The sequence below is a fragment of the Diadema setosum genome, chromosome 8, assembly GCF_964275005.1.
Source record: "Diadema setosum chromosome 8, eeDiaSeto1, whole genome shotgun sequence".
Taxonomy (NCBI): domain Eukaryota; kingdom Metazoa; phylum Echinodermata; class Echinoidea; order Diadematoida; family Diadematidae; genus Diadema; species Diadema setosum.
This window is the reverse complement of record NC_092692.1, coordinates 20,101,187-20,128,037: the sequence shown is the minus strand read 5'-3', so window position 1 is coordinate 20,128,037 and position 26,851 is coordinate 20,101,187. Positions and strand designations below refer to the sequence as shown.

Sequence of the window (26,851 nt, the reverse complement as noted above, 5' to 3'; positions counted from 1 at the left end):
GCGGTCTCAACTTTCTCGTGGACAATTTTCTCCAGATCTGTGATACTGTAAAAAGTGGTTTCCTTAACTATGCAATACAGTTTATCAAGGATTAGCACAATTATCTCCGACCTGGCAAACAAACAAAAACAAACAAAAATAACCGAAGAACAGTGAGTTTTGTAAATTTTGCAATACAAAATTCTCGTGTAACAATCACAAAATCCGCAGAGGGTAAAAGAGGACAATATAGGGTCAGAAGATGAATGCATTGGCTTGGGTTTCGACCATGAATCGAATGTCTGACAGTATAGAGCATTATCCACCATACATCGACAGAAAAAAAAACCGTACAAGACGTAAAAGTACCGATGAATCTATGAAAAGTGATGAGTACTTTGCACTTGAATGTATATAATAATGTATGTGTACCACGAGCTTAACCCATTATTATTATGTACCATTCAAGAGTCATTCACAGCACTCAAGTCTTTTCCTACTTCAGTAGACTGAGTATCGGAACCTTTACGACCACGAGTATTGGAGCAACCGAAGACCTCTACCAACCCACGCTGGAACTTGCGATACTGCAAGGCATACACGAACGGGTTGATCCAAATATTGATGAAGGCGATGCAAACCGTGACATAGTAGAATACACCCTCCAGATCCACGGGCACACCGAGGCAATAGAGAAAGTACAGGATGCAGTTTGGTGAGAAGCAAATGCAAAATGAGATGCTTACAGATACCATTGTTCTGATCACATTCCTTCTGGCGCGATCGCGATAGTTGATTTTCTGGTGAATGGAACTAAGCTTATCTTTATTGAATTGTGTTTCCTTACGAAGAACCCATAATATTGGGATATACATCAGGACCATCAATGCTAATGGACATATGAATATTATCACGGCAGTAGCAATCCCAACAGCCCGTTGCATGGTGTCACTCTTCCAGAGAAGTCGGTAGCACATTCTGTTTTCAACATTTGAAATTGTGAAAAGGTAGGACATAAACACTAACCCCGAGACCCATGGGAACAGTATGCAGACTCTTGCTGGGCTAGATAGAGCTCTCCTTCTATAATAAATTGGATGAACTATGGCTAAGTACCTTTCCAATGTCAGGATGGTGAGGTTCATCACCGAAGCGATGTAAGTAGCCCAATACGGGTAGGTGGAGTACCAGAAAGCGCAAATGAATCTAGCTAAAGTAACATTACCCGAAAGTGGAGGTAGTGGCACAACATAGAGAGCTATGAGTAGGACCGAGGAGGTGAGGTCGATCAGGGATTGGTTTGCGATGAGGATATTTGTGATGTCACGAAGTTCTTTCACCTTAGCGATGACAAGAAGCACGAGACCGTTGCCACAAGTTCCAAGCAGGCCAAATAGGATGTATATTACGGTCGAGACATCAGACAAATTTATGTCAAATCCGCTCTCGTCTGAAGACGTTGAATTCATTGCCATCGTGAAAGGAGCACTTTTGTATCTGGAGGTAATAGTGTAGGAAAATGATTCAGTTTATATCATAAAGATCTACACTTGACAGACAAAAACATTTTGCAATCTATGAATAGGTATGATGAAAAAATTGTATTAAAGTGAAATCCACGATTGAAAAAAAAAAATCAAATTTTCGATGACTTACAATGCAACCACTTATTCAATTTAGGTCTTCGAGCTTCTTAGTTCTTTCATCTATATGCTTCTATATAATGAAAATGTAGGCCCCATGTCTTTTGTCTCTCTCCTTTCATGTTCTAGAATGCCCTTTTTTTTTATACTTTTTGTTTGTTTTGTATTCTTTTCCCGGAAATTGATCATGTCTTGATCTTACGCCGAAAAAAGGAAAATGTAGGCCCTATGTCTTTTGTCTCTCTCCTTTCAGGTTCTATATTGCCCTTTATTTCATTTTTTGTTTCTTTTGTATACTTTTCCTGGAAATTAATCGGGATCTTACGCCAAAAAAAAAAAATGAGATTGTTTGTATTTTCGCTCATATTAAGCAGTTTCATTACAGTTAAACACACATGTTTTAGAAAGCCCACATTTATCATCCGCTCTGATACAATTAAGCACCCACAGTCCCAATTAATAAAAAAAATGTGAACACTACAAATTCACGAAACTATCCGTAAAATTCGGAAGATGTTCGTTATTCGGAAGTTTCTTCATTAAAAACACACACACACATACAAAAAAAAAATTGTTTGTTAGTCTTAAAATGAAATTAGGTCCCAAACCCGAATATTTTTGGCTTCATTCCGAAGGTTCGATATTCTAAAGACTTACTTAAAGTCCGAAAATGAAATAAGGTTCGTTATTCCGAAGGTTTGTTTAACAGAAAGTGAAATACTTTTCGTGTTTCAAAGATTTCTTTATCCAAAAATATAGGACAATTCGTATGATTTCGAAGGTTCTTTAATCAGAAAACGTAACGTTCGATATTTCGAAGATTCGTTAGTGCGAAAACGAAATGAAGTTAGGTAATCTGAAAAGGAAAAAAAGTGCATACTCGGAATTGCGAACCCTTCTCCTTTTTCGGATTATTGAGCCTTCGGAATGAACCTTCGAAATCGCAAAAAGTGTAATCGAAAATTCTTTATCGCTTGGATTTCTATCAAGAACAAGACAGTGTTATCCAGGAACTTCACATCTCACAAAGATAAGAGTATATTGAATGTTATATAGATTTGTAATAAAGACCCATTTTCAATGCCAATGTGAATACACAGTGGATACTAAAATGCACGTGTATGTATAGATAGTCTTCCGTGTGTCTGCACAAACATAAAGTGAAGATAAGTTATTTACAATTATTATTATGACATAACTTACATTGACAGGAGGAAAGTATTATGGTTCAAGAACTTGATTTGTTTCATTTTTCTGAGGTCTTTGACACAATTATTACCATGTCATTTTTTATTGAATTACTCCATCAACGCTGGAATGTATCACCACGATAATAACCCCTTCATGTACAGGTCTTGAACGACTCCATAAGATCCATTGCAACACACTCCCTCAATGTCAGGCCTCTCGACTTTGGATACCACTGGTATCAAATGAGGTACAGGTCAGCGCAAAATCAACTATTCCTTACATTGTTGCCCAACGGATGCATGACTCAGTTGTGAAAGGATCACAAAATTGGAACAATACAAAAAAAAACCCCACATAAATAGCCTAAAATTATTTTTAAAAGGAATTCGTTCATGTATTATGATAAATTATGTTCAAAAGTGATGAATGGTATAGTTTTGATTATGCCTGCTCAACTATTCCACTTGATCTTGTCTTGAAGATCCCTTGTTGAAAACATAAAATCCAAATTCAAAGCATTTCAATCAGATTCAATTAAGAACATTTCTGTAACAATGCATTTTACCGAATTACGTTTTACCGAAGTATGTGATAGGCACAATAGTACAAAGTAAATTTAGGTTAACACTCACCTTTTTGAACTTCTTGAGTAAGAGTGTTTTCCCTTGGCACCTTTTTCGCTGTATCACAGACCCTGGACTGACGTTTGTTATATGTTGTGGAGGTCTATCCAGGATGAATGCTGCTATACTGACGCGCCGACAGTCATGATAAGTATATAAAAATCCCAAAGTCGTGTATCGTTTAAAAAGTAGGTCGGAATATCTATAGCGCGAGATCCGACTACCTGTAACATCGAATATAAGATAATTTAGATTTTCAATTGAAAAGTCCAGTTTTGTGATTTCTTGGAAAAAGAAAGTAATGTGTATATCAACACTTTACTGTTCAGAAGCTCTATGAAGATTGCGTTTGCTCCAGGAAGTTGCTGATGGCCCAACACGCAAGATGAGAAAGCTTTGAACGTGCGACCGTGCCATATCTGGTCAGTTTATATACTAGTATCATGTGCAGATGATAGATGTCACGTGATCAGCTTGATATTTTTAGCCTTTACAGAGTAAGCGATGCAATTGGCAGGGCATCCAAGACGAAAGCGCTCGTTGAAAATTGACAGCTGCTACTGGCTCACAGAAATTCCGCCTATATTTTGATATTACAATAATAATTATGCTCTAGCTCTTCGAATTGCACATCCTTAAGGGAATATTGCACGATATATTCCGGTACAGTGTAGTAAATAAGAAGCACCAGTGGAATTGACTTACACGATATCACACATCTGCCAAAGATGCCCCTCAAGAACGTTTGCTATTTAAGTTTGAGGAGTGATATTATATCCTCCTTAATGATAATTAATGATAGTTATAATAGTAGCTAATTTTTATATGACGCATTTAAGACCTGGTGCAGAATTTTTAGGCACTTGAATGAGTGAAAGAGCGTTTCTTTCAGATGAAAACTGTAAAAATACTTTTTAATCCCTAATGTAAACTGTATTGATAAATGATTGATCTAGTGGTATGGGATGCAGACACAGTTGAACTCCAATAGATTTTACACTTCTAATTATCGGAAGGAAAAATTAACATCGCATACTTTCTTTGCTGATCAGACACAACTTTATTGTTCACCTAAATATTTGTATTTATTCATTTATTCATCAACATATTTATTTATGCATGCACATATAATATATATACATGTATTAGTATTCGATCATAATGCACAAACAAGAGGGGGCATGAGGGTCTAGAGGAGAATGATCCTAATCTGTACACAAACATTTCAGGCTAACCTCAAACGTGACCTTTCCAGCTCTCGCAGAACGTGGCTTCTATCACTTTTTATACAAGAACAACCCTTAAGATTATCATATTTTTTGTCATGGCGTTCACGCCATTACTACAACTTTATTACATGTATTAGAAATGAAAGAGAGAGACTGAGAGATCGAACGACACCTCCAAGAGTTAACTTTTTTACTTGCAAATAAACCAGAAGTTAAACGCACAAAAACTGGTATTGTTTTACGTGAATTTCTTTCCATATTATGCGAATTATGAAACATGCAAATACTTTGAAGTCAATTTTAGTTACACTCAATTGTCGATGGCTTATGTTGCCCCCAAACGACTCTTTATAATAAAATGTTTGAGAGACTCAATCTGTGTATGACTTGTCCGGATGACTACTGGTCCCAACATGACTGGAAAACTGGTTACAGTCCGTTATTCCGAAGGTTCGTGATTTTGCAGATTGGTTAATCCGAAGATTTAATAAGGGTAGTTATTCCGAATTGGGTTTGTTAGTCTGAAAAAAAAAAATGAATATCGTTATGCGGAAGGCTCGTTATCCGAAAAAATACGGTTCGTAATTCCGAAGGTCCATTAAGTACAAACTTTTTTCCTTTCTGATTAACGAGCCTTATTCCATTTTTGCACTAAGGAATCATGAAAATAATGAACTTAAGTGATAAAATGTTGGATTTGCTTTTTTTTTTTCATTGTCGGACTAACGAACATCTAGGTATACGGAATTTCCTTGTTTTGGAACAATGAGCCTTCGGAATAAAGAACCTTATTTCATTATTTCAGCACAGCAATAAAAAGCAAATATTATTGCTTTCAACTACAATTTCATACAGTATATCAAACAATATTATACATATCATTTTAAGATAAAGGTATATGTTTAATAGTTACTAATCAAATGTCTATATTAGTATCACTTATCCGGATGGCTGCCGGTTTCAATATTACAGAATAACCACAGACAGGCAATGGAGAGGACTGTAATATACACACTATGTAATCTTGTACTGTATTTCATTATTTTCAGCACGCAATAAAAAGAAAAATGTCATTGATTTCAACTACACTATCAGAGTATCCAACAATTGCACGTAAGTCTTAGGATATAACGGTAAGCTGTACATTACTACTATCCGTTACTTTTCTCTCTTTTGCAGTACATCTGATAACATCTTACATCCGATGCATAGAAGTTACAAACAAACTAGTTGATCCAAATATTATAGACGAAACGATGCAGACAGTGGCATGGTATTGCATACAAGTACTGAAGTAGGCATGTAGTCCTGTACATTTAATTCAAAAGGTTGAAAAATCAATATCTATAACTTTTAACGTACGAATGGGGTATAGCTGCATTTACTTTCCGGTTTTTTTTTTTTAATCAATGACTATAAAAGATTAATCCATAAAGATGGGAAAAGAGATCTATGCAATTTCTTTTGGCGAAGCCTTTAAAAATGTCTCACTTTTGGGAGGTTTCAGTGGTCTCATTCATACAGGCTTGCACAATAATCTCAGAGGTATAGCATGCCCATGCAAGTTTATAAGACCAATTAAGGAACAATGCGATAAAATTTTGTGAGGTAGTTCCGTTCCCCCCCCCCCCCCCCCATTACAATTTTTTATTCACATTGACAATCACATATTCTGCAGAATAATAAACGCGAAAGAGTCAAAAGATTAGTGTACTGGATCAATTCGACTCTTGTTTCAAAATACGGAGCCTTTTTCATTAATCATTATGCCGCATTTTTGGATTGACTGAGAAAACAAAGGGGCATAAAGGTTCAGTCAATGTGTGCTTTGTACTATACATTCCATGTTCTGAATTTTCCTCATCATTCAAGAGACAGTCAAAACAGTCGAGTCTTTTCCTGCATCGGTAGCTTGTGTATCGGAACCTCGACGACCTTTTGCATTTGAACAACCGAAGACCTCTACAAACCCACGTTGAAACTTGCGATACTGCAAGGCATACACGAACGGGTTGATCCAAATGTTGATGAAGGCAATGCAGACCGTGACATAGTAGAACACACCCTCGAGATCCACGGGCACGCCGAGGCAATAGACAAAGTACAGGATGCAGTTTGGTGAGAAGCAAATACAAAAGGAGATGCTTACAGACATCATTGTCCTGATCACATTTCTTCGGGCGCGATCACGATAGTTGATTTTCTGGTGAATGGAACTAAGTTTATCTTTGTTAAATTTTGTTTCTTTTCGGAGAGCCCATAAGATGGGGACATACATCATGGCCATGAATACTAATGGACAGAGGAATAGAATTACGAAAGTAGCAATTCCAACCGCTCGTTGCATGGTGTCATTCTTCCAGAGAAATCGGTAGCATATTCCGTCTTCCACTTTGGAAAGTTTGATAAGGTAGGACATATACACGAACCCAGACAACCACGGGAAGAGTATACAAGCTCTTGCTGGGCGAGATGAAGCTCTCCTTCTATAATGAATTGGATGGACTATTGCTAGGTACCTTTCTAATGTCAGGATGGTAAGGTTTATGACTGAAGCGGCATAAGTAGCCCAATATGGGTACTGGGTGTACCAGAACGCGCAAATGAATCTAGCTAATGTAGTATTACTTGAAAGTGGAGGCAATGGCACAACATAGGACGCTATGAGTAGGACCGAGGAGGTAAAGTCGATCAGGGATTGGTTTGCGATGAGGATATTTGTGATATCACGAAGTTCTCTCACCTTGGCGATGACAAGAAGCACGAGTCCGTTGCCAAAAGTTCCAAGCAGGCCAAACAGGATGTATATTACGGTTGAGACAACCGACAAATCTATTTCAAATCCGTTGTCTTCTGAAGATGTTGAGTTCTTCGTCATTGTGAAAGGTGCAGTCGTCTATCTGGAGGGGAACGTGTTGGAGAATCGGATCACTTGATCATACGGATTGACACCTTGACACAACAAACAAATTATGTAATCTGGATAATATGATTATAAAGTCATCTTAAAAATTTTGTTTCCTGCGAGTTATGATGCACCCACTAATTCAGTTTCAGTCTTCATGTTTTCAATCAACTTTCTCATTTAAGTTTGTTTTAACTTCAAATGTAGATCTTTCCTTTCTCTCTCTTTTCAAATCTTATAGATAGCTCTTTGTTTCCCTTTTGCTCATTTTCCATGTTTTGTTGCTTTTATATTGATCAAAAATCCACATCTAAATTACGAATATGGTCCCTTAGTATGTAATTTCGCTCAATATTCTAGCTGTCTTATGACAGTGCGAGCAAGTACACATTATGTCTAAGAGAGCCCAAACTTACAACCGCCACTTTGGTATTACACGGATAAACACATGCAACTCAAAACATGGACAATGATGGATGTGAACACTACCACACTGAAAGCGCCCAGCAAAAATAATTTCGCTGAGATTTCTAACAAAATACTCTTAGAATATGACAATGATGAATGCCACAACCCTTTTAAGATATAGACCTATTAACAATTAAATGCCAGTGAGATTACAGACATTAGATCCAAAAATGCACCCTATAGTGGCCGTATAGTGGCTCGGGGAAAAGTATATGTGACCCTGCATCACAAAACCAACAAAAATTCGCCAGACATGGATTTTTAGTTAAGGGCAGATTTTGAAAAAGCAGACTCTAAGCTTTAAAAAGATTTATAACTCAATTCAAATGGACTCCACTAACCTAACTAAATACTGGAAAGAAAGCACACACTCTGCAAAAGTGTGAACTGAGAAAAGAGGCTCTGAAGTACAGGGTCTATTCAAGCGCTTTATCTTTACAAGCCGTGCGAGCTGTGTGATGAAAGGGACAAAACACAAGATGTAAACCACTGAAGTCACAACAATGAAGGGATAATCAGATTAAGCTGAAATTGAGTTGGCTTTATTAACACATTATTTCCACGATTGACACCAACTTTCAAAGCAGTAGGATTATCCTTTCAAAAGTTATTAGACGTGAAAATGAAGAGTATGCAAAGGATTTTAAGAAGAGAAAAGGAGCCTCGTGCTGAGACATACAATACCTGATCATTCTACTCTTCCTCCATAAAAAGTTGTAGAACTGCTGAAAACACACTTTCCGATTCATGATATGATCCCATACTAAAGAATAATGTAGAAGGATAACTCTTTCAGAAAATATGAAAAACTCAAGATTGACTCAGTTGACCCATTTCACCGTTCTTAGTCCTCACATAAAATCAAGGGGTGCGACGTTTTGTTTGTTTTGTGCATGATGCATGCTCATATATATATATATATGTAATATTATACATAATATATATACATGTATATATATACATGAGAATTTGGATTGCGTCTGTTCCTGTTTTTGATTGTGTGCATATAATCATTGAACGTAAGTTCACAGTTTATGACAAAAACTATTTCTTTCATTATACTAGAAAAAATGAAATACACTTTTGGAGGTCTTTGCCATGACAATGATCATTCAGTCGATTACCTCGTCAACAACGGATTTGGCCGTTAATATCACTAGAACTTATTCCGCCGTTACAAGTTTCGAAAGAATTCAACAGGTTTAAAGCAGCCGATTCCCACGGTAAAAAGACTGTATTATGATAGTCCATGTACAAACTTGTAGTGTAGATCAGTGCAAAAACATATATTTTCGTTGTTCCAAGGAGGTCCTTGTTTATCATGTTTATACATCATTCAACACAGCGTGCAATACTTAACGTTTTGTATGTTTGTGTCAGAAACATGATTATGAAAGTATACTCTGAAATTATTTTAAAAGAGAAAGGATCAGAGATTACGCAAATCATGCTCATTAAAAGTGTACAAAAATGATTGTAATAATTATGCCATAATTCATTTCCATTTACTATCACCGCTGATCGATACTATTTGTTCTCTTGTAGATTCCTTGTTAAAAATCAAATTACTTAAATGTCTTTTGAATGAAGGGTCTCTCACACCGCATAATTATTACCGACATTCGTTGCACCGAAATAAGACGTGTCGACACAACAATTCAAATCTCATTTTCAATTAAGTGGAACTCACCAATTTAAACACTTCGAGCAGGATTTTCGTCACCAGCAGGATTTTCGTCGCCGGTACCTTTTCGTTGTATCACACACCCGGGCAGCCGTTTGTTAAATGATGCGGCGGTCTAATCACGATGATTATTCTGATTACAGCCACACTGACGGAAATGCTTAGGATAAAACTCACTATGAATCGTTGTATAATATTTAGAAAGGTAATAGACTGAAATATTCAAGATGTAACTTCCTCTAGAGTCGTACAAAGTGAAGTTTTATTTCTTTCCAGAGAAAAGTTCAAGTTTCTTGCGTATTCTAATATTGTGTATATACAAAAGAGGCTGACTGGACGCTCTATGCAGATTGCGTTTGCTCCAGAAAGTTGCTGATAGCCCCACACGCTATAGATGAGAAGGCTTTTAACGTGTGACCGTGCCATATCTGGTCAGTTTATATATCATGTGCAGACGACAGATATCACGTGATCAGCTTGGAATGAGCAACCTTTACAAATTAGGCGATGCAAAATAGGCAACTCAATACGGAAGCGCTCTTAAAAATATCACCAGCATAAAGAGCTAGATAGAGCTGATCAAATAGTCTGCTCAAGCTCTTCGTATACGCCTAAAGGTTGATCGCAGTCAATACACAAGCTGCATATTCATAAGCGAACTCAACTAATTTCTTTAGTCATTTTGATGGTACTATTAGGTAAATATATGAGCAAGTGTAAATTCGCACCAAAGACACTACAATTAGGGCCCAAAGTATCGAATATAAAGTCCTCCAACAAATGTAATTTAAGTTACTTTCAGGGACGATATATTTCCATGTTTTCCTTACAGATACATGAAAAAAAAAAATGTTCATTTAAAACAAGCTCGTTTATTTACCATTGCAATACATTGTAGATATACATGTATTATATTTGCCAGGACATTATTGTGACATAATGTGCTGTGCTCCTGCGTAAAGATAAAGTCAAAAATGAAATGATACAATAACTTTTGAATGGTGCTAGGATGAAAGTGCATGAAATGTTCGTATAGCTGCTGTACTGTTCTTTACATTAAAAAAAAAAAAAAAAAATTAGGATAAAATGAAAAATGTCAGGCAGAAAGTGACAGATTAAACGACATCACCAGACCTGCGTTAAGGTCCTATCACATCTTTCCCGGCAAGCCTTGCGTGCGACTTGCGAAGAACAATTTTTGCTACCCGGAGGTCACCGCAGATGACCCGCAGATGACAGTACCTAACACATATCTCGCCCGTAGTTACCCAGATTTGCGCACGCAAGTCCTATTTACCCGTAGCCATGTTTAGGCCCTGTCACACCTTTCCGGGCAAGCTACGCTGGCTTGTTGCGTATGGGGACTTTCCAGGACAAATTTTGAGGGCGGACAAGGATTTTGTGGAGTTCCACATGCGTTTTTACCTGCTAGACTCGTGCTACTTACGTCCTACTTACGTGCATTGCGTGTGACCTGCGTGTCAGGCGCATGGATGGCGAGTGAGGCCTGACAACTCGGTGAAGGAATCCCTCTGAAGGAATTTGATATGGCAGAAGTCCCACAGAATGTCATTATCTTGGCCGCAGTCGACTCTCAACTAACCAGCAGAAAAGCAGTTACTGACCCTCAGCATGCACGCAATTTGCTTCCGGCGCATAGGCATAGATCCACGGGCAACTTACGTACTTCAAACGGGTCAACTGCTTGTGACTTGCGGCAGCTACGGGCCTTCTACTTATGTTTTGCGAGGACCACTGCGGGCAGTCCCCGCGACTCACCCGGAAAAAGTTTTGGTCATGCTCAAAACTTGGCTGCGGGTAAATCGGACTAGCGTGCGCACCTCCGGGCAACTCAGGTGCGGGCCAACTGCTGGGAGCTCAGGGTAGCACATCCCCCACAAGTCAACCCGCAAGGCTTCCCCAGACACGGTTTGACAAGGCCTTACCGGGGCATGCTTAAAACTTGTTCCGGGTGAGTCGCGGGGTTTGCCCCGTTGGAGACTCTTAGCGGTAGCACCTCGTAGGCAACTCCCACGCAGGTACTTAGCAGCTGTAACGAAGGTACTTCGCAATCCCCGTATGTCGCTCGTAACTGAAAACGGATCGGTTTCGAAGCTCCCACGCAGGTCACACGGAATACACGCAAGTAGCAGGTAAGCAGCACGTATCTAGCAGGTAAGATGCAAGTACGGAACTCACCAACATCCTTGTCCGCCAGCAGATAATTCTGCCCGCGTAGCTTATCCGGAAAGGTGTGACAGGGCCTTTAACATTAATCTTTGACGAAGAGAAGGAAGGGATATTGGACAGTGCTTGTTGATAATAACAGGGATTAGCCGCCGTAATGAAATGTAACTGCACTTCTCATGAAAAGAAGAGGGAAAATAAAACAAATTAATGTGCGTCGTCATTGTTCTGTAATAACTAATAGTTACGTTCAGACGACAAGCCTTAACCTCGAGGTTAGGAAACCTCGAGGTCAATATCTGAGTTAGGGACCGTGTAGAAGCACTCGTAGTTAGCTAACCTTGAGGTTAGCTCGATGTTAAGAGCCACGAGATATCTAGCGTTCTAACCACGACCCGGGGGGGGGGGGGGGGTCCCACTAGTAGTTAAGCACCGTGTGGACACAAAAATCAATGAACTCAAAGGGGCAGGAGTTTAACCTCGAGGTTTCCTAACCTCAAGGTTAAGCTTCGTCGTGTGGACACACGGCGAAGTTAGGGGGCAAGAGCTTAACCTCGAGGTTAGGGCTTGTCGTCTGAACGTAACTATTATATTTAAATTTGGATTGCTGTCCTTTTTTTTTTTTGTTTGTTTTAATAGTGCTGGAGAGAAAGTGTGTTTCCCGTGCCGGGGAAAAAAGTTGACCGAAAAACTTCTCAAGAAGAAAAAAAAAATAAAGGCAAAAATATCACTGGTAGAAATGTCACGGATAAGATGTCAGGGATAATGTCCAACGTAAAATTTGACGGAGAAAAAAATAGCAGCAGTAAAGATGTCTGAGGTAAAGATTTGAGGGGTCAAAAATGTGGGGGTCAAAGGTAAAGATGTGAGGGGTGAAAAATGTAAGGAGAAAATATGTCAGGAATGCATTGCGTTATTACACATCACCACATCAAGATTACTCCCATTTAGTTCACCAATTAAACCAAGGGAAAGTTATTGTTCAAAAGAACGAAATTGGCAACATTAGAGTATTTGCCCTTGCTATGCATTCCACGATTGCATGAACATTAAATCACACTTTATTGTCGAAGTTTTTGAGGGGCATAAGTACAAACTTGACTCTTTCTCTCTCTCTCTGTATACACACATGTGAGTGTGCGTCAGTGTATGTATAATATGTATTTTACAGAGAGAATACAGTACAACACTTGTCAATAGACTTTGTTTTTATGTTACATGTCGTTCCACATCTACCATTATAGTGCAAAGGCGCCCCATGGAATGCATCTTTACACGTAACACAAAATAACTTAAAACTTGTTTTTCTTTTATTCCATTTGTAGATTTGGTTATAAATTTATCCTGCTTTCATTCAAGAAATTTAAAGATACATTTTCCTTTGACAGGATAACCTGTAACTTAGGTCAACGAGTTCACATAATCTTGCTAAATATACTTTATTCTGCTTTCGAAGTGACATCGGTTATTTTAAAAGGAATGGGCGGGGTTCGACGAAGGGTAAGATCCTCTTGATCTGCACACGAGTATGGTACGTTGCTATAAAACATGACTTTTTGCAGGACTAAAATAAGGTGGCTTTCAATATCATGTTTTACATAGGAACAAGAATTTAAATGGATATTCCCAGCCTAATGAAGATCTCACAATGACTTTAGTACAAGTTATCAAGTACGAAACGAACAACATCAAGGATTGATCATGAATCACAAATGGAGCCATTTTGGGGACAATGACAGTGTACAAGTCATATCAATAATCTCACTTCAGGTAATTGATATCAGGTAGTAGAGAAGTACATCATCACAGGCAATAAAATGGTTAGGGTCGGCATATTTAGCAAATCTTGATTGCACTTGTGACGGAAACAATTTGCTGCACCGATATCTTAGACAGGTGACGAGGGTGTTGCTGTCATTGAAGTTATGAGGACTGGTCATCATAATGGAGTAATTTACCTTTTTATGACGACATTGAGCCTTGTCATTCTTCCTTATCACATGTATCACATTGTGCTGAAAAATAACTTTCTCCAGCAGCGAATAGCTTCTGTTAGAAGCTTAAACGCAACGTTCGCAAAAATCTCATATCATCACGCTTTGTTATAAATCTCACATCATCACGCTTTGTCATAACTATACTTCATGTTTTAATCTAATGCTCATAAAATTGCCACATTAAAATCATTATTTAATGATCATGATACTTTTTACTACTTATAATGAATCAATGCGGCTCATATCACTTTGAAAAAAAAATGACCGATATCAAGGAACACCACAGAGTAAAGAGCAATAGTGGGTTGACACTTAAATGATTATTCTGCACTGCATTATTTTTGACAGAGGATGCGGCTTTGACACAAGATCGTAAATTTTGATGTCAACGATGTCACGTTTTCTCATAAAGTCAATTCAAGTAAATAGAACACACGCCCGATGCAATTTCTATTTCACATATCAACGTCCAAACGAATGTGATCATCAGTTACATTTATGCACCAATTTATAGAATGAAAGAAAGTGATACTGCGAGTTAATAAAATATATCTCTACTTATACAACACAAAGCATCACCTGTGATTTTGAATAACACTGTCACAGTACATCACAATATTTGGTGCTTTCTATAGTGAGTTGTAATGTAAGAGTGACAACCCAAATGGTACAGATGGTTAACAGTTCGTTATTCCGAAAATTAAATAAGTTTTGAGATTTCGAAGGTTCTTTTAACCGAAAATGAAATAATATTATAGCTTCATGTTTCCGAAGGTTCGTTAATCCTAAAATGAAAAGAGTTGCGTTATTCCGAAGCTTCGGTAATCCGAAAACGAAATACGGTTTGTTATTCCAAAGGTTCGTTAATCTGTGCATTTTCGGATCAGCAAATCTTATTTCATATTCGATTTAACGAACTTTATATCATTTTCGGATAAAAGTTATTGTCAACCATAATTGGGCCCCGTGATATTAAAAAAAAAAAGATACTCCAGTTAGCACATTTGATGCAGTATGTGTAGGTCAGGTGTATCACGAAATATCCTACCATATAAAACAAAAATTGCAATGAAGACTGAAATATAACTAGATATCACTAATTTTTTTAATAAACCATCTGTAGACGGTTTATTCTAGAACCAATCTCATTATAACCATCGTTCGCATTTTGTATATTTCACAATATTTAATATCGATTGTACTGCTTAAAATGTTTACATTGGTTGTTTCTATCCCAAACTCACATTTTAGAACTAGATTGAAGCACTAAAGCTGGGTTTTTGTTTCATCTGCAAAATAATGGTAAATAATGCCTTTAAAGGTATATAGGGGATACCTTTTACAGACCTCCCAAAATGCAGCAAAACAATGAATATGAACCTCAGGGGACTTGTTTAGGCCGCTGCTGAGAAATTTGGAAGTCAACAGTTATCTACAATTTGAATAATGCACAAAACTCAACTACTCAGTAGTTCTGTGTGTCAGCCACACTTAAGCCTTTTTGTTGCAGTCTTCTGTATTTTTTTTTTTAATCTATAAACACAAATCTAAAAGTATGAGAGCTGGGGCCCGTTGCATAAAACTCCAACCAGATTTTTTTCCGGTTGAAATCACAAAATTCCGGTTGGAAGCTCCCAACCACAGTTTTTATGCAACAGATTTTACATTCTTAGGTTAGCAACCTTAAAAAATTCAGGTTGGGCAAATCCCAACCTGAATTTTTTAAGGTTGCTAAAAAAAGTTTTATGCAACGGGACCCTGATGTAATAACATAATAGAGTGTGTGGCAAGAATGTATATAGAAATGTTTGTAAGTTTTGATGAACTTTCTTCACAAAATATACATGATGGACACACATGCAGTGCATGGGTCTGCAAAGGTAGCCTAGCAATGTACTGGAATTTACGATGAGCCCCGAAAAAAATTCAGTTCAAAATCTAACGGTCAATAAAAATGTACTAAATGTTACCTTCCACTTTCAATACTTTATGGGAGTTTCTAAAATGATACTCTCTTCAACATACCACTGTATTTATACAACTCTTCATTTAAGGCACGCAAATGAGATTCCCTACCTTTAAGAACGAAGCCTCGGAATAGCAAGCATTACCCGGTACAGGCCATGATAGCTATATTGTCTTTCCGCATAAGTATTGTGGTGATTGGGAGCCACGAGATGAAAAAGTAGTTGATAGTAATAGTTTAACTAACTGACTCAATTGTATAGCACTATGTGGTAACCGCGCGCTATATGATGACGAAAGGCGTTCGCCAATGTGCTCGGTTGCACAGTATAGATCTATGTTCGTGTTTAAGTTCATGGATTGGAGCAACCAAACACCTTTTTTAGTCCCCGTTGAAATTTGCGATACTGCAAGGCATACACGAACGGGTTGATCCAAATATTGATGAAGGCGATACAGACGCTAACGTAGTACGCAAGCCCGTTGAGATCGACATTGGCTCCCAGACAGTAAATCATGTAGAAAATATTGTTCGGCGCGTAGCAGAGGAAGTAGCAAACGCTGAGGGTAATCATTGTACGAATGATATTCCTCCGAGCGCGATTCCGGTAGTCAGCTTTGTGGTGAATGGCGCTCATTTTATCATCTTGATAGGCCGGTTCTTTCAGCAGAGTTTTTACAATCACGCCGTACTGGACGGTCATCAGGCCGAAAGGACAGGCAAAGAGAATGAAAAAAGTGTAGATACCTATAGCTGGTTGCATCAGTTCTGTCGGCCATAAAAATCTGTAGCAGGTCCCGTCTGCCACTTTCGTTATAGGAATGAGATAAACCATGTGAACGCAACCAAAGATCCAAGGTATCAGCACCAAGATATTGGCCGTTCTATTTGAGCTTCGTCGCCTGTGCTGAATCGGATGAACAACTGCCAGGTAGCGCTCGAAAGTCATTATCGTCAGGTTCGCCATTGAAGCCGCATAGGTCACCCAGTACGGATATTGTGTGTACCAGAACCCACACAGAACCCTTGCCAGTATCACATTTGCTGGAAGTGGCGGTAACGGCACCACAAAAATGACTACGAGTAGGACCGAGGAGGTGAAATCGATTAGTGACTGGTTTGCAATGAGAATGTTTGTAATATCACGTAGCTCCCGGACACTGGCTATGACAAAGAGGACGAGACCGTTCCCACATGTCCCCATTATTGCAAACGTGATATAGACGATCGTAGTTTCCAGTGACAAGTCTATTCCTGATCCTCCTTCCTCTTGGTTAGATGTGAAGTTCATGACGTGATCTGAGTTAAGGAAAACCCCTGAAAGGAAACGGAAATAGAGTGCAACAGATTCAGAGACTACACAAAATAAACAAAAAAAAAAGCACACGGGTATGGGAATGCATAACTAAAGCGTATTACCTACACATCGCAGCACCACTCATTGTCACGTCTTTAAAGTGTGTCACACCAACGGTATTTCTCCCTCAGCGCAACCTTCGTACCAAACATCATGTCATAAGAGTTGGTTTCTCTGCAGACCTCTCGTTCATAAATTGCTCTCTTATAAAACAAGAAAAAAAAAGGAGTTATTTTCTATGTCATCTTGTCCTGTTTCAAGTTGTGCTTTCGACTATTAAAAAAAAAATATGACCCCATGACGTTGACGAAGAGAGAACAAGAAAACGACCATCTCTTGTGCACTCGAACTGGTAATCGTGACTAGAAAACAATATCCTATGTTTGACATGCCATCTTTTCAAACGGTTCTATTCAATATGAGTTAGGGAGGTACATGGGTTCAGAAGTTTTACTATTTGAAGGTGCAAATATTTCGTACGAAGTAACTGTCAGATCAAAAAGCTGCATGTGATTGGATAAGCTTTATTATATGCTGTATCTTTTTTGTGACTATAGAGATAAAAAAAAAAAAAGATAATGAGAATTTTCCTCCGCCCCTTACTCTGCATAAGGGGACATACATTATCAAAAAAAAAAAATGAAAAAAAAAACTTTCATTGGGATGTCTGTTTGTATGAATTATTCCTATAGGGAGTTTCCTTGTCCCTGAACAAACGCAGACCATGTATTATATATATATATATATATATATATATATATATATATATATATATATATAATAAAGATACTTCAAACTTTTGAAACGTGGATCGCTCAAAAAAGGGCAAACAATAAACCAATAACATTATATATGTTATCCAAATATTATGTATCGTTAAAAATTTGGTAATTGATATACATGATGCATAATGATGTAAAGCTTATCATAGCAAGTACTTTTTTGTTGAAGTATACAATATAAACTTATGTTACGGTAGAGACATTTATTGAGTAGCGTGTACCAGGAAAATATGGTGACAAGACAACAATACATACAAAGTACAGAATGGCATTACAGCATAGCAAAGAACAAGGAGAACGTATATAGGAGCATGCAGAGAGAAAGAGAGAAGAAGGGAAGATCAGAGGTCGATGAACACACCACTCCATGGCCACGACAGGTGAACATGGTGAAAGTGGCGAACCGTACATCATCAACTCTTACATTTGAATTATACCTAAGCATTATTCCTCATGCATGATTTCACCAAAATTAGGGAATCTCAGTTATCTAATTACATTGAAACGTTTGTGTATGAGATGAATATGAGGAAGACAATGTTCAGCTGTTTCTAATTCGTGTTATTTGATGACACTAATTATGCGCATTTAAACCCATTTCCTGTATATCCTGGCTGAGTTTATATGTCATCCTATATAATCGTGCGTTATTAACGTGATAAAAAAAGCTAAAAACAAACTGCTAAAATCTACCATCTAAGAGTTGGAAATATGGCAGGTATAAACGAATACTCAAGGGCAAAGGACTCTCGTAACAAAATATCATGGCTCTCCATTTATCAGCTCTTTCGAACTATTGAACTACTTTATATTTTCCTTTTGGAGGTGTTTTTTTTTTTTTTTTTGCGTCGATTGCATGAGTCGTCCACAGTATGCAAGCACTGCATTTTAGTGGACCCCTAATTTTCTTTTCTCAGAGCATATAAATAATGTTACAAGTTTCGTTTTAAAGTATGTATCATGCTTTCACTTCATTGATTACCTCTGATTTCATCATGCAGACAACTATTGTGTACTCAAGATCATTTGTCATTTTTGTCATGTTTTATAAAAGATGAAATATGAAAAATTCTTTCAAATTGAAATAGTTCTATGTCCCGCCTTTTTAAAATATTTTGTTTAAAGTTTGAATAAAATATCAGTTTTTATTAACATTTCAAAGAAGAATTGCGTTCTGGGGCTGCAATTTTAGTGTCATAAGTGTCATAGTGTTCTGGGGCTGCAATTATAGTCCATCGAAATAAGTGTTAGGCATCCACAAAGATGTATGTTTACTTCAGTTTTCATTTTCAGTTTGTTTTCATATTCCTTTTCTTATGAAAATGTCAAAAATGATACAAATTACGTGAAACTCCACCTAAATGCAAACTGTCTCAATGAACACAAAGGTCTGTTTACAGTATTGTAATAATGGACTATATTTAAAATACGAGCAATATGATGGGCCTACGTATATAAAAGCAAGTTTGTTCAGTCCTGGGTCACAGGATAAAATTAGATAGGGAAAACTATGGAGCACCGAAATCTGTCTAGATCAAGCAAATATGATTTAGAGACAAACAAAAATGTTACTATAGAAGACAAAGAGAAGCCACATGATAAAAAGGTATCAGTAGTACGTTGCAAACAAGTAAAGGCATTGAAGGAAACATTGACTGAGGTTATAATGATTCAGATAGCTACTCACCTCTGTGCAGACGTGGGGAAGGATGGTGACCAGTCGGCACCTCGTAGCTTAATCACAGAGCCGGAACAGAAGTTTTTACAAATGTTGAGGAAATATATCAAGGATGGATGAGGAAATATATTGAAGATATAGGTGCTTTGTTACCAACGCACTAAAGAATTTCATTAGCTATAAAATCACGTAGTCGTTTGTAGCGAGTTTTCTCCCCACACGGCAGTTTGTTCTACAAAATATAACAAAATGCCATAATTGCCCGCCGTAATGCTTGATTTGGTTAGTCACCAACTCCAGAATCTACTATATCTTTTTGTTTTTTGTTTTTTATGAGGAATGTTCAGATTTATCGCGATACTCTGAAAACAAAGTCATGAACTGAATTGGTACAAGATTATCCGTGATTATGCTGGTTGCGTTTGTTCCAGAAAGCTAGATGCTAGATGCTGAAATCTTTGAAAGTGTGTTTCTCACAGATCAAGTCAATTTATATATGAATATGCCAGTTACCACGTGATCGATCGTCCTTACAGAAGTAGTCTTTCAAAGATAAGCCGAGGCACTTGTCAAGGAATGTAAGACGGAATCTTAAAAAAAAAAAAATGAACACAGCATTACAGATCACATGAAGTAAGAGCTTATTTTCAGCTGACAACTGCTCAAAATTTCGAGTATTAGTATGGCACACAGCGGCAGACATTTAAGACATTCAAAGCGGACAGCAACTAAAAATAGCAGTCTTTTTGGCAATACTAGCCAAAGACTCGTGAATATGTAATATGCACCAATGATATAACGAAGGATTAGAAAGCGTATGAGTATGAGCATTTCTGTGTGTATGTGAATGTGCATTTTGTGTATGTTTGTTTGTGTGTGTGATCACGCATTGCGTCTAAATAAATTTGAAAAGGATGTGTCATAATAATTTTTTACTGAAATTATAGAACTTGCCCTCCTATTAGTTCAGTTTGCGCAATGTAATAGGAAAAAACAAAGCTAGAAGAAGCTAGAGAAATCCAATAATGTTTAGTCGCTTTTAATGTCGAACAAACAGTGTAAACTTTCAAACTCTTTTATGAAATAATTATTGTCTGCTGAAATAACAAGGACATACGCTGAGATCGTTCGGTTGTTACTGCTACCAAGCAATTTTCTACAAACACACACAAGCAGGGATACTGAATAAAACGAGTTGCAATGAAAAAGGAAATCATATTACACGCTAAATATTTACTTGCTATATTAATTTGTCGAACAGAACATGATAGCTGCCAACGTAAGCCTTAAATACTGCAACTTTGGGTGCAATCCCAGTATTATCTTTTCAATGATATATTGGATATGTAATGTAACCATGTTATCTAATTCATTCACTCATCATGCAGATTTTTTTTTCTTTTTTTGAGGGGGAATATTATTGACTTTCTCATCCATGATATGAAAACTATAAAGGGTGTATCATATGAATTGACATTGAAAGGATGGATATACATATATATATATATATATATATATATATATATATATATATATATATACTTACATGTATATGCGTGTGTTTGTGTGTGGTTCTCACAATTGTTTGTGCTGGCGTTGGCGTATTGCGGTTCTGAAATTGAATAAAGCACTGCAAGTGAGGTATATTCTGCCATCTGCTAAATTTATTGCAAACAATGAAATATGCTTGAGAGCAATGACGTTAATTATTCGATACACTTATTTAGTTACTGCTAGTATGACTTCTAGGTTACCATCGTGTCTACACTACTATTGTTCAATATGAAAATGGGATTTTGATAGTACTCTTATAGAGACTTCCACTTACATTATACTTCGGATGTCATACTTTGGATGCCATGACAAGAAGAGCTGCCAAAACATGTCAAAGTCATGTTTGTTCTCATATTGGACGGTTTAGATGTTATGATTACATTACAAATACTATTCAGTTCAATACTGACTCTAGAGTGAGTCATGATTGCAGAGGACTGTCTACATTGATTGTGATCTCTTTGTTAACCTGAAATTGAATCAGGTTTATCATAAGGTATGAAAATGAAACGGGGTACGTTAGTCAAAAAATAAAATATAAAGATTCTTAAGTGAGCCCAAACAAAAAACAGGGCTCGATATTATTATATTTGTTACCAAAAATACATAGTATTTGGGGCTTTGGGTGTCCTCTTGGAATCATTTCGACATCACATCTGGGGCCCGTTTTATCAAAAGATAATCGATTATAATTTCCCTTACCACACAGGCTGCCATAGACTTATGATACAAATTAACTATATAATCAATTATAACTCTCCATAAAATAGGGCCCTGGTCTAGCCTATAAACAATGACGAAAAAGGAGAAGAGAATTGCCTAGATGAGAATCAACATCCTTCCTGAATCTTTAATTTATAAACGCCAGTACTTTGGTACTCTGTATACGCATTGCCCCAGAATGCACACCTGTATCATCCTTCCCCTTTAGACAATACGAAAATAAATGTGTCATATCCTAAGATTTTGAATAAGTGCGCCGTATGTTTCACTTTCAGCAGCTTTTCCAGAATTACGAAACCTATTTCCTTTTCTGAAAACCAGCTAACAGCTGAAAGCGGGCTTTTATCCGTGATGAAATCAATCAATCAATCAATCACTTTCCTTTCGGACTTTAACGAGCCTGATATCATTTTCGGATAAACGAACAATGTTATACATTTTCCGATGAGGAAATATATATATATATATATATATATATATATATATATATATATATATATATATAGATTGACGATTCCTGATTAATTTTCAGATTAGTGAACCTTTTTTTTTCATTTTGGTAATACCTAATGTTTTTCACTTTTGGATTAGTTGTACACTTTATATTTTTCGGATTAACAAACTTTTTTTCCATTTTCGGACAATGGAACTTACAGAATAACGAAGTGTAGAATCAACAAAATTTAGATGTCATATACCTTCGAAATAACAAACTGTACCCGGAAAGTTCAACTTACAGATGAATATAAAAAATGATACATCGGTTATATTTTGTCATACAGTTACAAATATATATAGTTATCAATGGGAAGAAATGTCTGATGAAGACTAAAAAGCATGAAAAATAGCAATAGTCTAGTGTAATTATCCTAAATTAACATTGTGATTTGTCATAAGTAGTATATGGTTTAACATTAAATTGTAAAATTCTACTGAACGTTTTTCACAGAGTATCGTTTTGTGCGGATTCAGATTCATAGTCTGTACGAATGTGATCCTTTTACTTACAATGAATCAATTTGGTACTGTGAGCGTGAATTCAATAAATGCATCTCTTCGTGTAGAATAGAAAACATCACATGGAGCCTACAGTTTCTATTTGACAGTGGTCTTTGTGAAACTGTTCCTGGAAACGTGGACAATACATCGTAATATATGACTATGCCTTCGTACCTATACAAATAATAATTATAATCAGTCTGTATTTAATTCTTATCAGAATTCACTATGGTATATCAACATCTTTATACGCAACGAGAGACAAGTCATATGAATTTAGAAAAGACATTAGTTATTTTGTATTATACAACGTCCAAGTAGATCCTTGTAATATGATTGGAGGATTGTTGGTGACGTGATATTAAATAAGTACTCCATTCAACGCGCCGTGCAATTTTGGTTCTATTTTTGCGTGCAACTTGGTTCGATTTTTTCGTTCTATTCCACGGTTCGAGAAATTGTACGGTACTGCGGGTACTGTGTGTTGCATATTGAGGATCGCATGCAGCTAGCGCAGGTACGTGTGCGGTACATGCATGCGCGTACGTAGGCCTACGTAGTGCTTGTGTACGTGTATGAGCGCTAGTATAGCTGTGACCTGTATCTACACTGATTGCACAAGCTAGAAAGAGAATCGCAGTGGATCCACATGTAAATATAGCTATATTTTTCATACATATATAGACTTCTAGGCCTACTTAAGACCAAAAAGATCTACTTGGACGTTGTATAAATCAAATAGTGTATGGTCTTTACTCGTGCAATGGAACGAGATTTCGCACTCGGTGAAAGATGAGGCGCACTATTCAACTCGGCTTCGCCTCGTTGAATAGAGCTCCTCTATCTTTCACCTCGTGCGAAATCTCGTACCATTGCACTCGTGACCATTCACTATTTGTATACTATTCTTGTTGAGCTGAGTTCAGTTGAGTTGAGTTTATGAACAACATACATATGTGAATATGATAACATGAAATTACATAGGGTAAGATACAATAACATGAAAATCTTTTATGAGAATACAATGATATACGAGGTTCTTACAGCTATGCAAGCATATATTTTACATACTTATTTTTATCTTACATAAGAATACATTGTGGTATAATAATTGATTTAGTTTCATTGTTATTTATCACTGAAAAGGCGAAGAGAATGAATAAGTATGTAATATAGACATATATGCATTTGTACATTTGTACTATTCTTAATGTGAACATGAGCGACCTCGGTTTTGTACTTTAGCAGTACTAAAATCTTGGTATTATCATAATAAATCGTCATGTGACTGTTACCGTAAGCTGTATTTGCAAAGGCAATTACTCTTCTGACGATTGGGAGGCACGAGGTGAAGACCAAATTTGAGAATAATTGGCGTCATTCTTGGTACTTTAATTGTGTGAACCATGGAACCACAACCTGTGGATTACGAGGAGCGTTCGAACATTTTCTCAATTTCTCACCATTTATTCTACTCTAATCTTTAGGCTTGGAGCAGCCAAAAACTTGTTTTAGTCCTCGCTGAAACTTGCGATACTGCAAGGCATAAACGAAAGGGTTGATCCAAATATTGATGAAAGCGATGCAAACGGTGACGTAAAACTCAACCCCGTTGAGGTCGATGTTGGCTCCCAGACAGTAAATCATGTAGATAGTAATATTTGGTCCGTAGCAGAGGAAGTAGCAAACGCTGAGGGTAATCATCGTACGAATGATATTCCTCCGAGCGCGATTCCGGTAGTTGGCTTTGTGGTGAACAGCGCTCATCTTGTCGTCTTCAGGGGCCAGTCCCCTCCGAAGAGTTTTTATGATTGCGCAGTACAAAACGGTCATCAGACTGAATGGAAAAGCGAGGAGAATGAAGAAAGTGTAGATACCTATCGCTGGTTGCATCATCTTTGTCAGCCACAAAAATCTGTAGCAGGCTCCTTCTTCCACTTCTGTTATGGGGATGAGGTAACCCATTTGCAGGCAACCAAAGATCCAAGGTATTAGTACCAAGATATTGGTGATACGACTTGAGCTTCGTCGCCTGTACCGAATCGGATGAACTACCGCCAGGTAGCGCTCGAAAGTCATGATCGTCAGGTTCGCCATTGAAGCCGCATAGGTCACCCAGTACGGATATTGTGTGTACCAGAACCCACACAGAACCCGTGCCAATATCATGTTCGTTGGAAGAGGCGGCAATGGCACCACAAAAATGACTACGAGTAGGACCGAGGAGGTGAAATCAATTAGTGACTGGTTTGCTATGAGGATGTTTGTAATATCCCGGAGCTCCCGGACACTAGCCACGACAAAGAGGACCAGACCGTTCCCACATGTCCCCATTAAAGCAAACGTGATGTAAACGACAGAAGTTTGGAGATCGATCCCTGAGCCTGCTTTTTCATGTTGAGACGTAAAATTCATGGCGTGTTCCATGTTAAGACAAACCTTTCGAGGAAGAGAATAGAAACGGAAGATGAAAGCATATTCAAAAATAAAACTTGAAGAAACAGTAAAACATTATTATGCAGGCATGAAGATGCATGTTACAGGCATATTCTACAGCTACAAACATTGTCACACACAACGGAGTAAGGTTCACCTTTATGATTTCTAATTAAAGTGTACTTCTCCACTTATAAACCTTAGTATCAAACGCCATCAGTGAAGAGGGGGAGTTCCTCTCTTTATTTCCCCTCAGGAAGAAGCTGCCATCGTTTCCTATTACCATCATGTCCTTTTTCAAGTTATCGCTATTTATCGCTGAACGAAGCTGAAGAAGACAACTTTCACGAATGGCAAAACACGCCACGTGTAACAGGAAAACAATATCCTTAAATGGGATGCCAATTTGATAAGAATCTTCCAGGGATTAAAGTCAGGGAAAGGGTGAACTTTCTACTCCCCTTGCAACAGCGGCGTCGGTCCGTTTTGACGATTTTTTTTTTCGGGGGGGGGGGGGGCAAAACTTGTAGTTGGAATATCAGTGCGAGGGAGCGGAGCGACCGAACGGGGCAGGGTGTGATCCCCCATCCACACGAGGGAGATTTTGAATTTTCAGACCATAAATTGAAATTCAGTGATCTGGTGAAATGTTTTGATTTTCTTTTCTATCAAAAAAGTAAGAAAAATAAATATTCACAGATAATTGAACAACTAATTCGCGATATCTCAGCTCTTGTTCCGCGTGTGCGGCATCACTGTGCATGCAGCCCTAGGCCCTGCTGAGTGATATATGAAAGTTGACAGGGGGGGGGGGTGGGATGACCCCGTAGCCCCTTCCCACACGACGGAGCTTAATTGCATTTTTTAGGATTGAAATAGAACGATCTGATGCACACTTTCGTGGAATATTCGGAAATCTAAATCTATGGCTAGGAACCGAACGGGGGAAGGTAAAGCATTTAAAAAGAGGATGAGGGAACTTTTGAATTTATTTGAATTGAATTGACAGATCTGATGCACACTTTTTTGATGAAATACTATTTTCATTCACTTCAGTCAACCTCCCAAGTGTACTAAGTGTATGGAAGGGGACCTAACGGGGGAGGGTGTGGGAGGGGAACCCTCCCACGCGAGGGAGGTTTTGCATTTTCAGAACTGAAATTCAGCGATCTGGTGCACAATGGGTGAAATATTTGGACAAGTGTCCTATCAAACCCCCCCCCCCAAAAAAAAAAAAAAAAAAATTCCACATTTTGGGAATCAATGGGGGACAAAATGACATCTTGTCCTCCAGGATAAGAGGGAGCTTACCCTAGCATTTGTAGAATTCAAATGGAAATAACTCGTAAACACCTTTTTGATGGAATTTGGGAAGCTGTCAATCCCCAAAGTGTACTAAATCTATGGAGGGAAACCAAAAGGGTCAATAAGAAAAGAGATATCTCCTCCC

The 26,851-nt window shown here is 37.7% G+C and overlaps 2 protein-coding genes across 2 annotated transcripts; both read right to left on the bottom strand.

The window, feature by feature from the left end:
- Window positions 1–16,224: 16,224 nt before the first annotated feature.
- LOC140232145 (neuropeptide receptor 15-like) lies at window positions 16,225–17,076 on the bottom strand. Its single transcript, XM_072312290.1, has one exon. It carries the CDS (start codon window positions 17,074–17,076, stop codon window positions 16,225–16,227), a length of 852 nt encoding a protein of 283 aa, XP_072168391.1.
- A 7,365-nt stretch (window positions 17,077–24,441) lies between these two features.
- LOC140232143 (galanin receptor type 1-like) lies at window positions 24,442–25,392 on the bottom strand. Its single transcript, XM_072312289.1, has one exon. It carries the CDS (start codon window positions 25,390–25,392, stop codon window positions 24,442–24,444), a length of 951 nt encoding a protein of 316 aa, XP_072168390.1.
- Window positions 25,393–26,851: the final 1,459 nt, after the last annotated feature.

What these genes read in the sequence shown, in the direction of transcription:
- LOC140232145 (XM_072312290.1), bottom strand. Translation starts at nt 17,076, where the DNA reads ATGGGGACATGTGGGAACGGTCTCGTCCTCTTTGTCATAGCCAGTGTC.
- LOC140232143 (XM_072312289.1), bottom strand. Translation starts at nt 25,392, where the DNA reads ATGGAACACGCCATGAATTTTACGTCTCAACATGAAAAAGCAGGCTCA.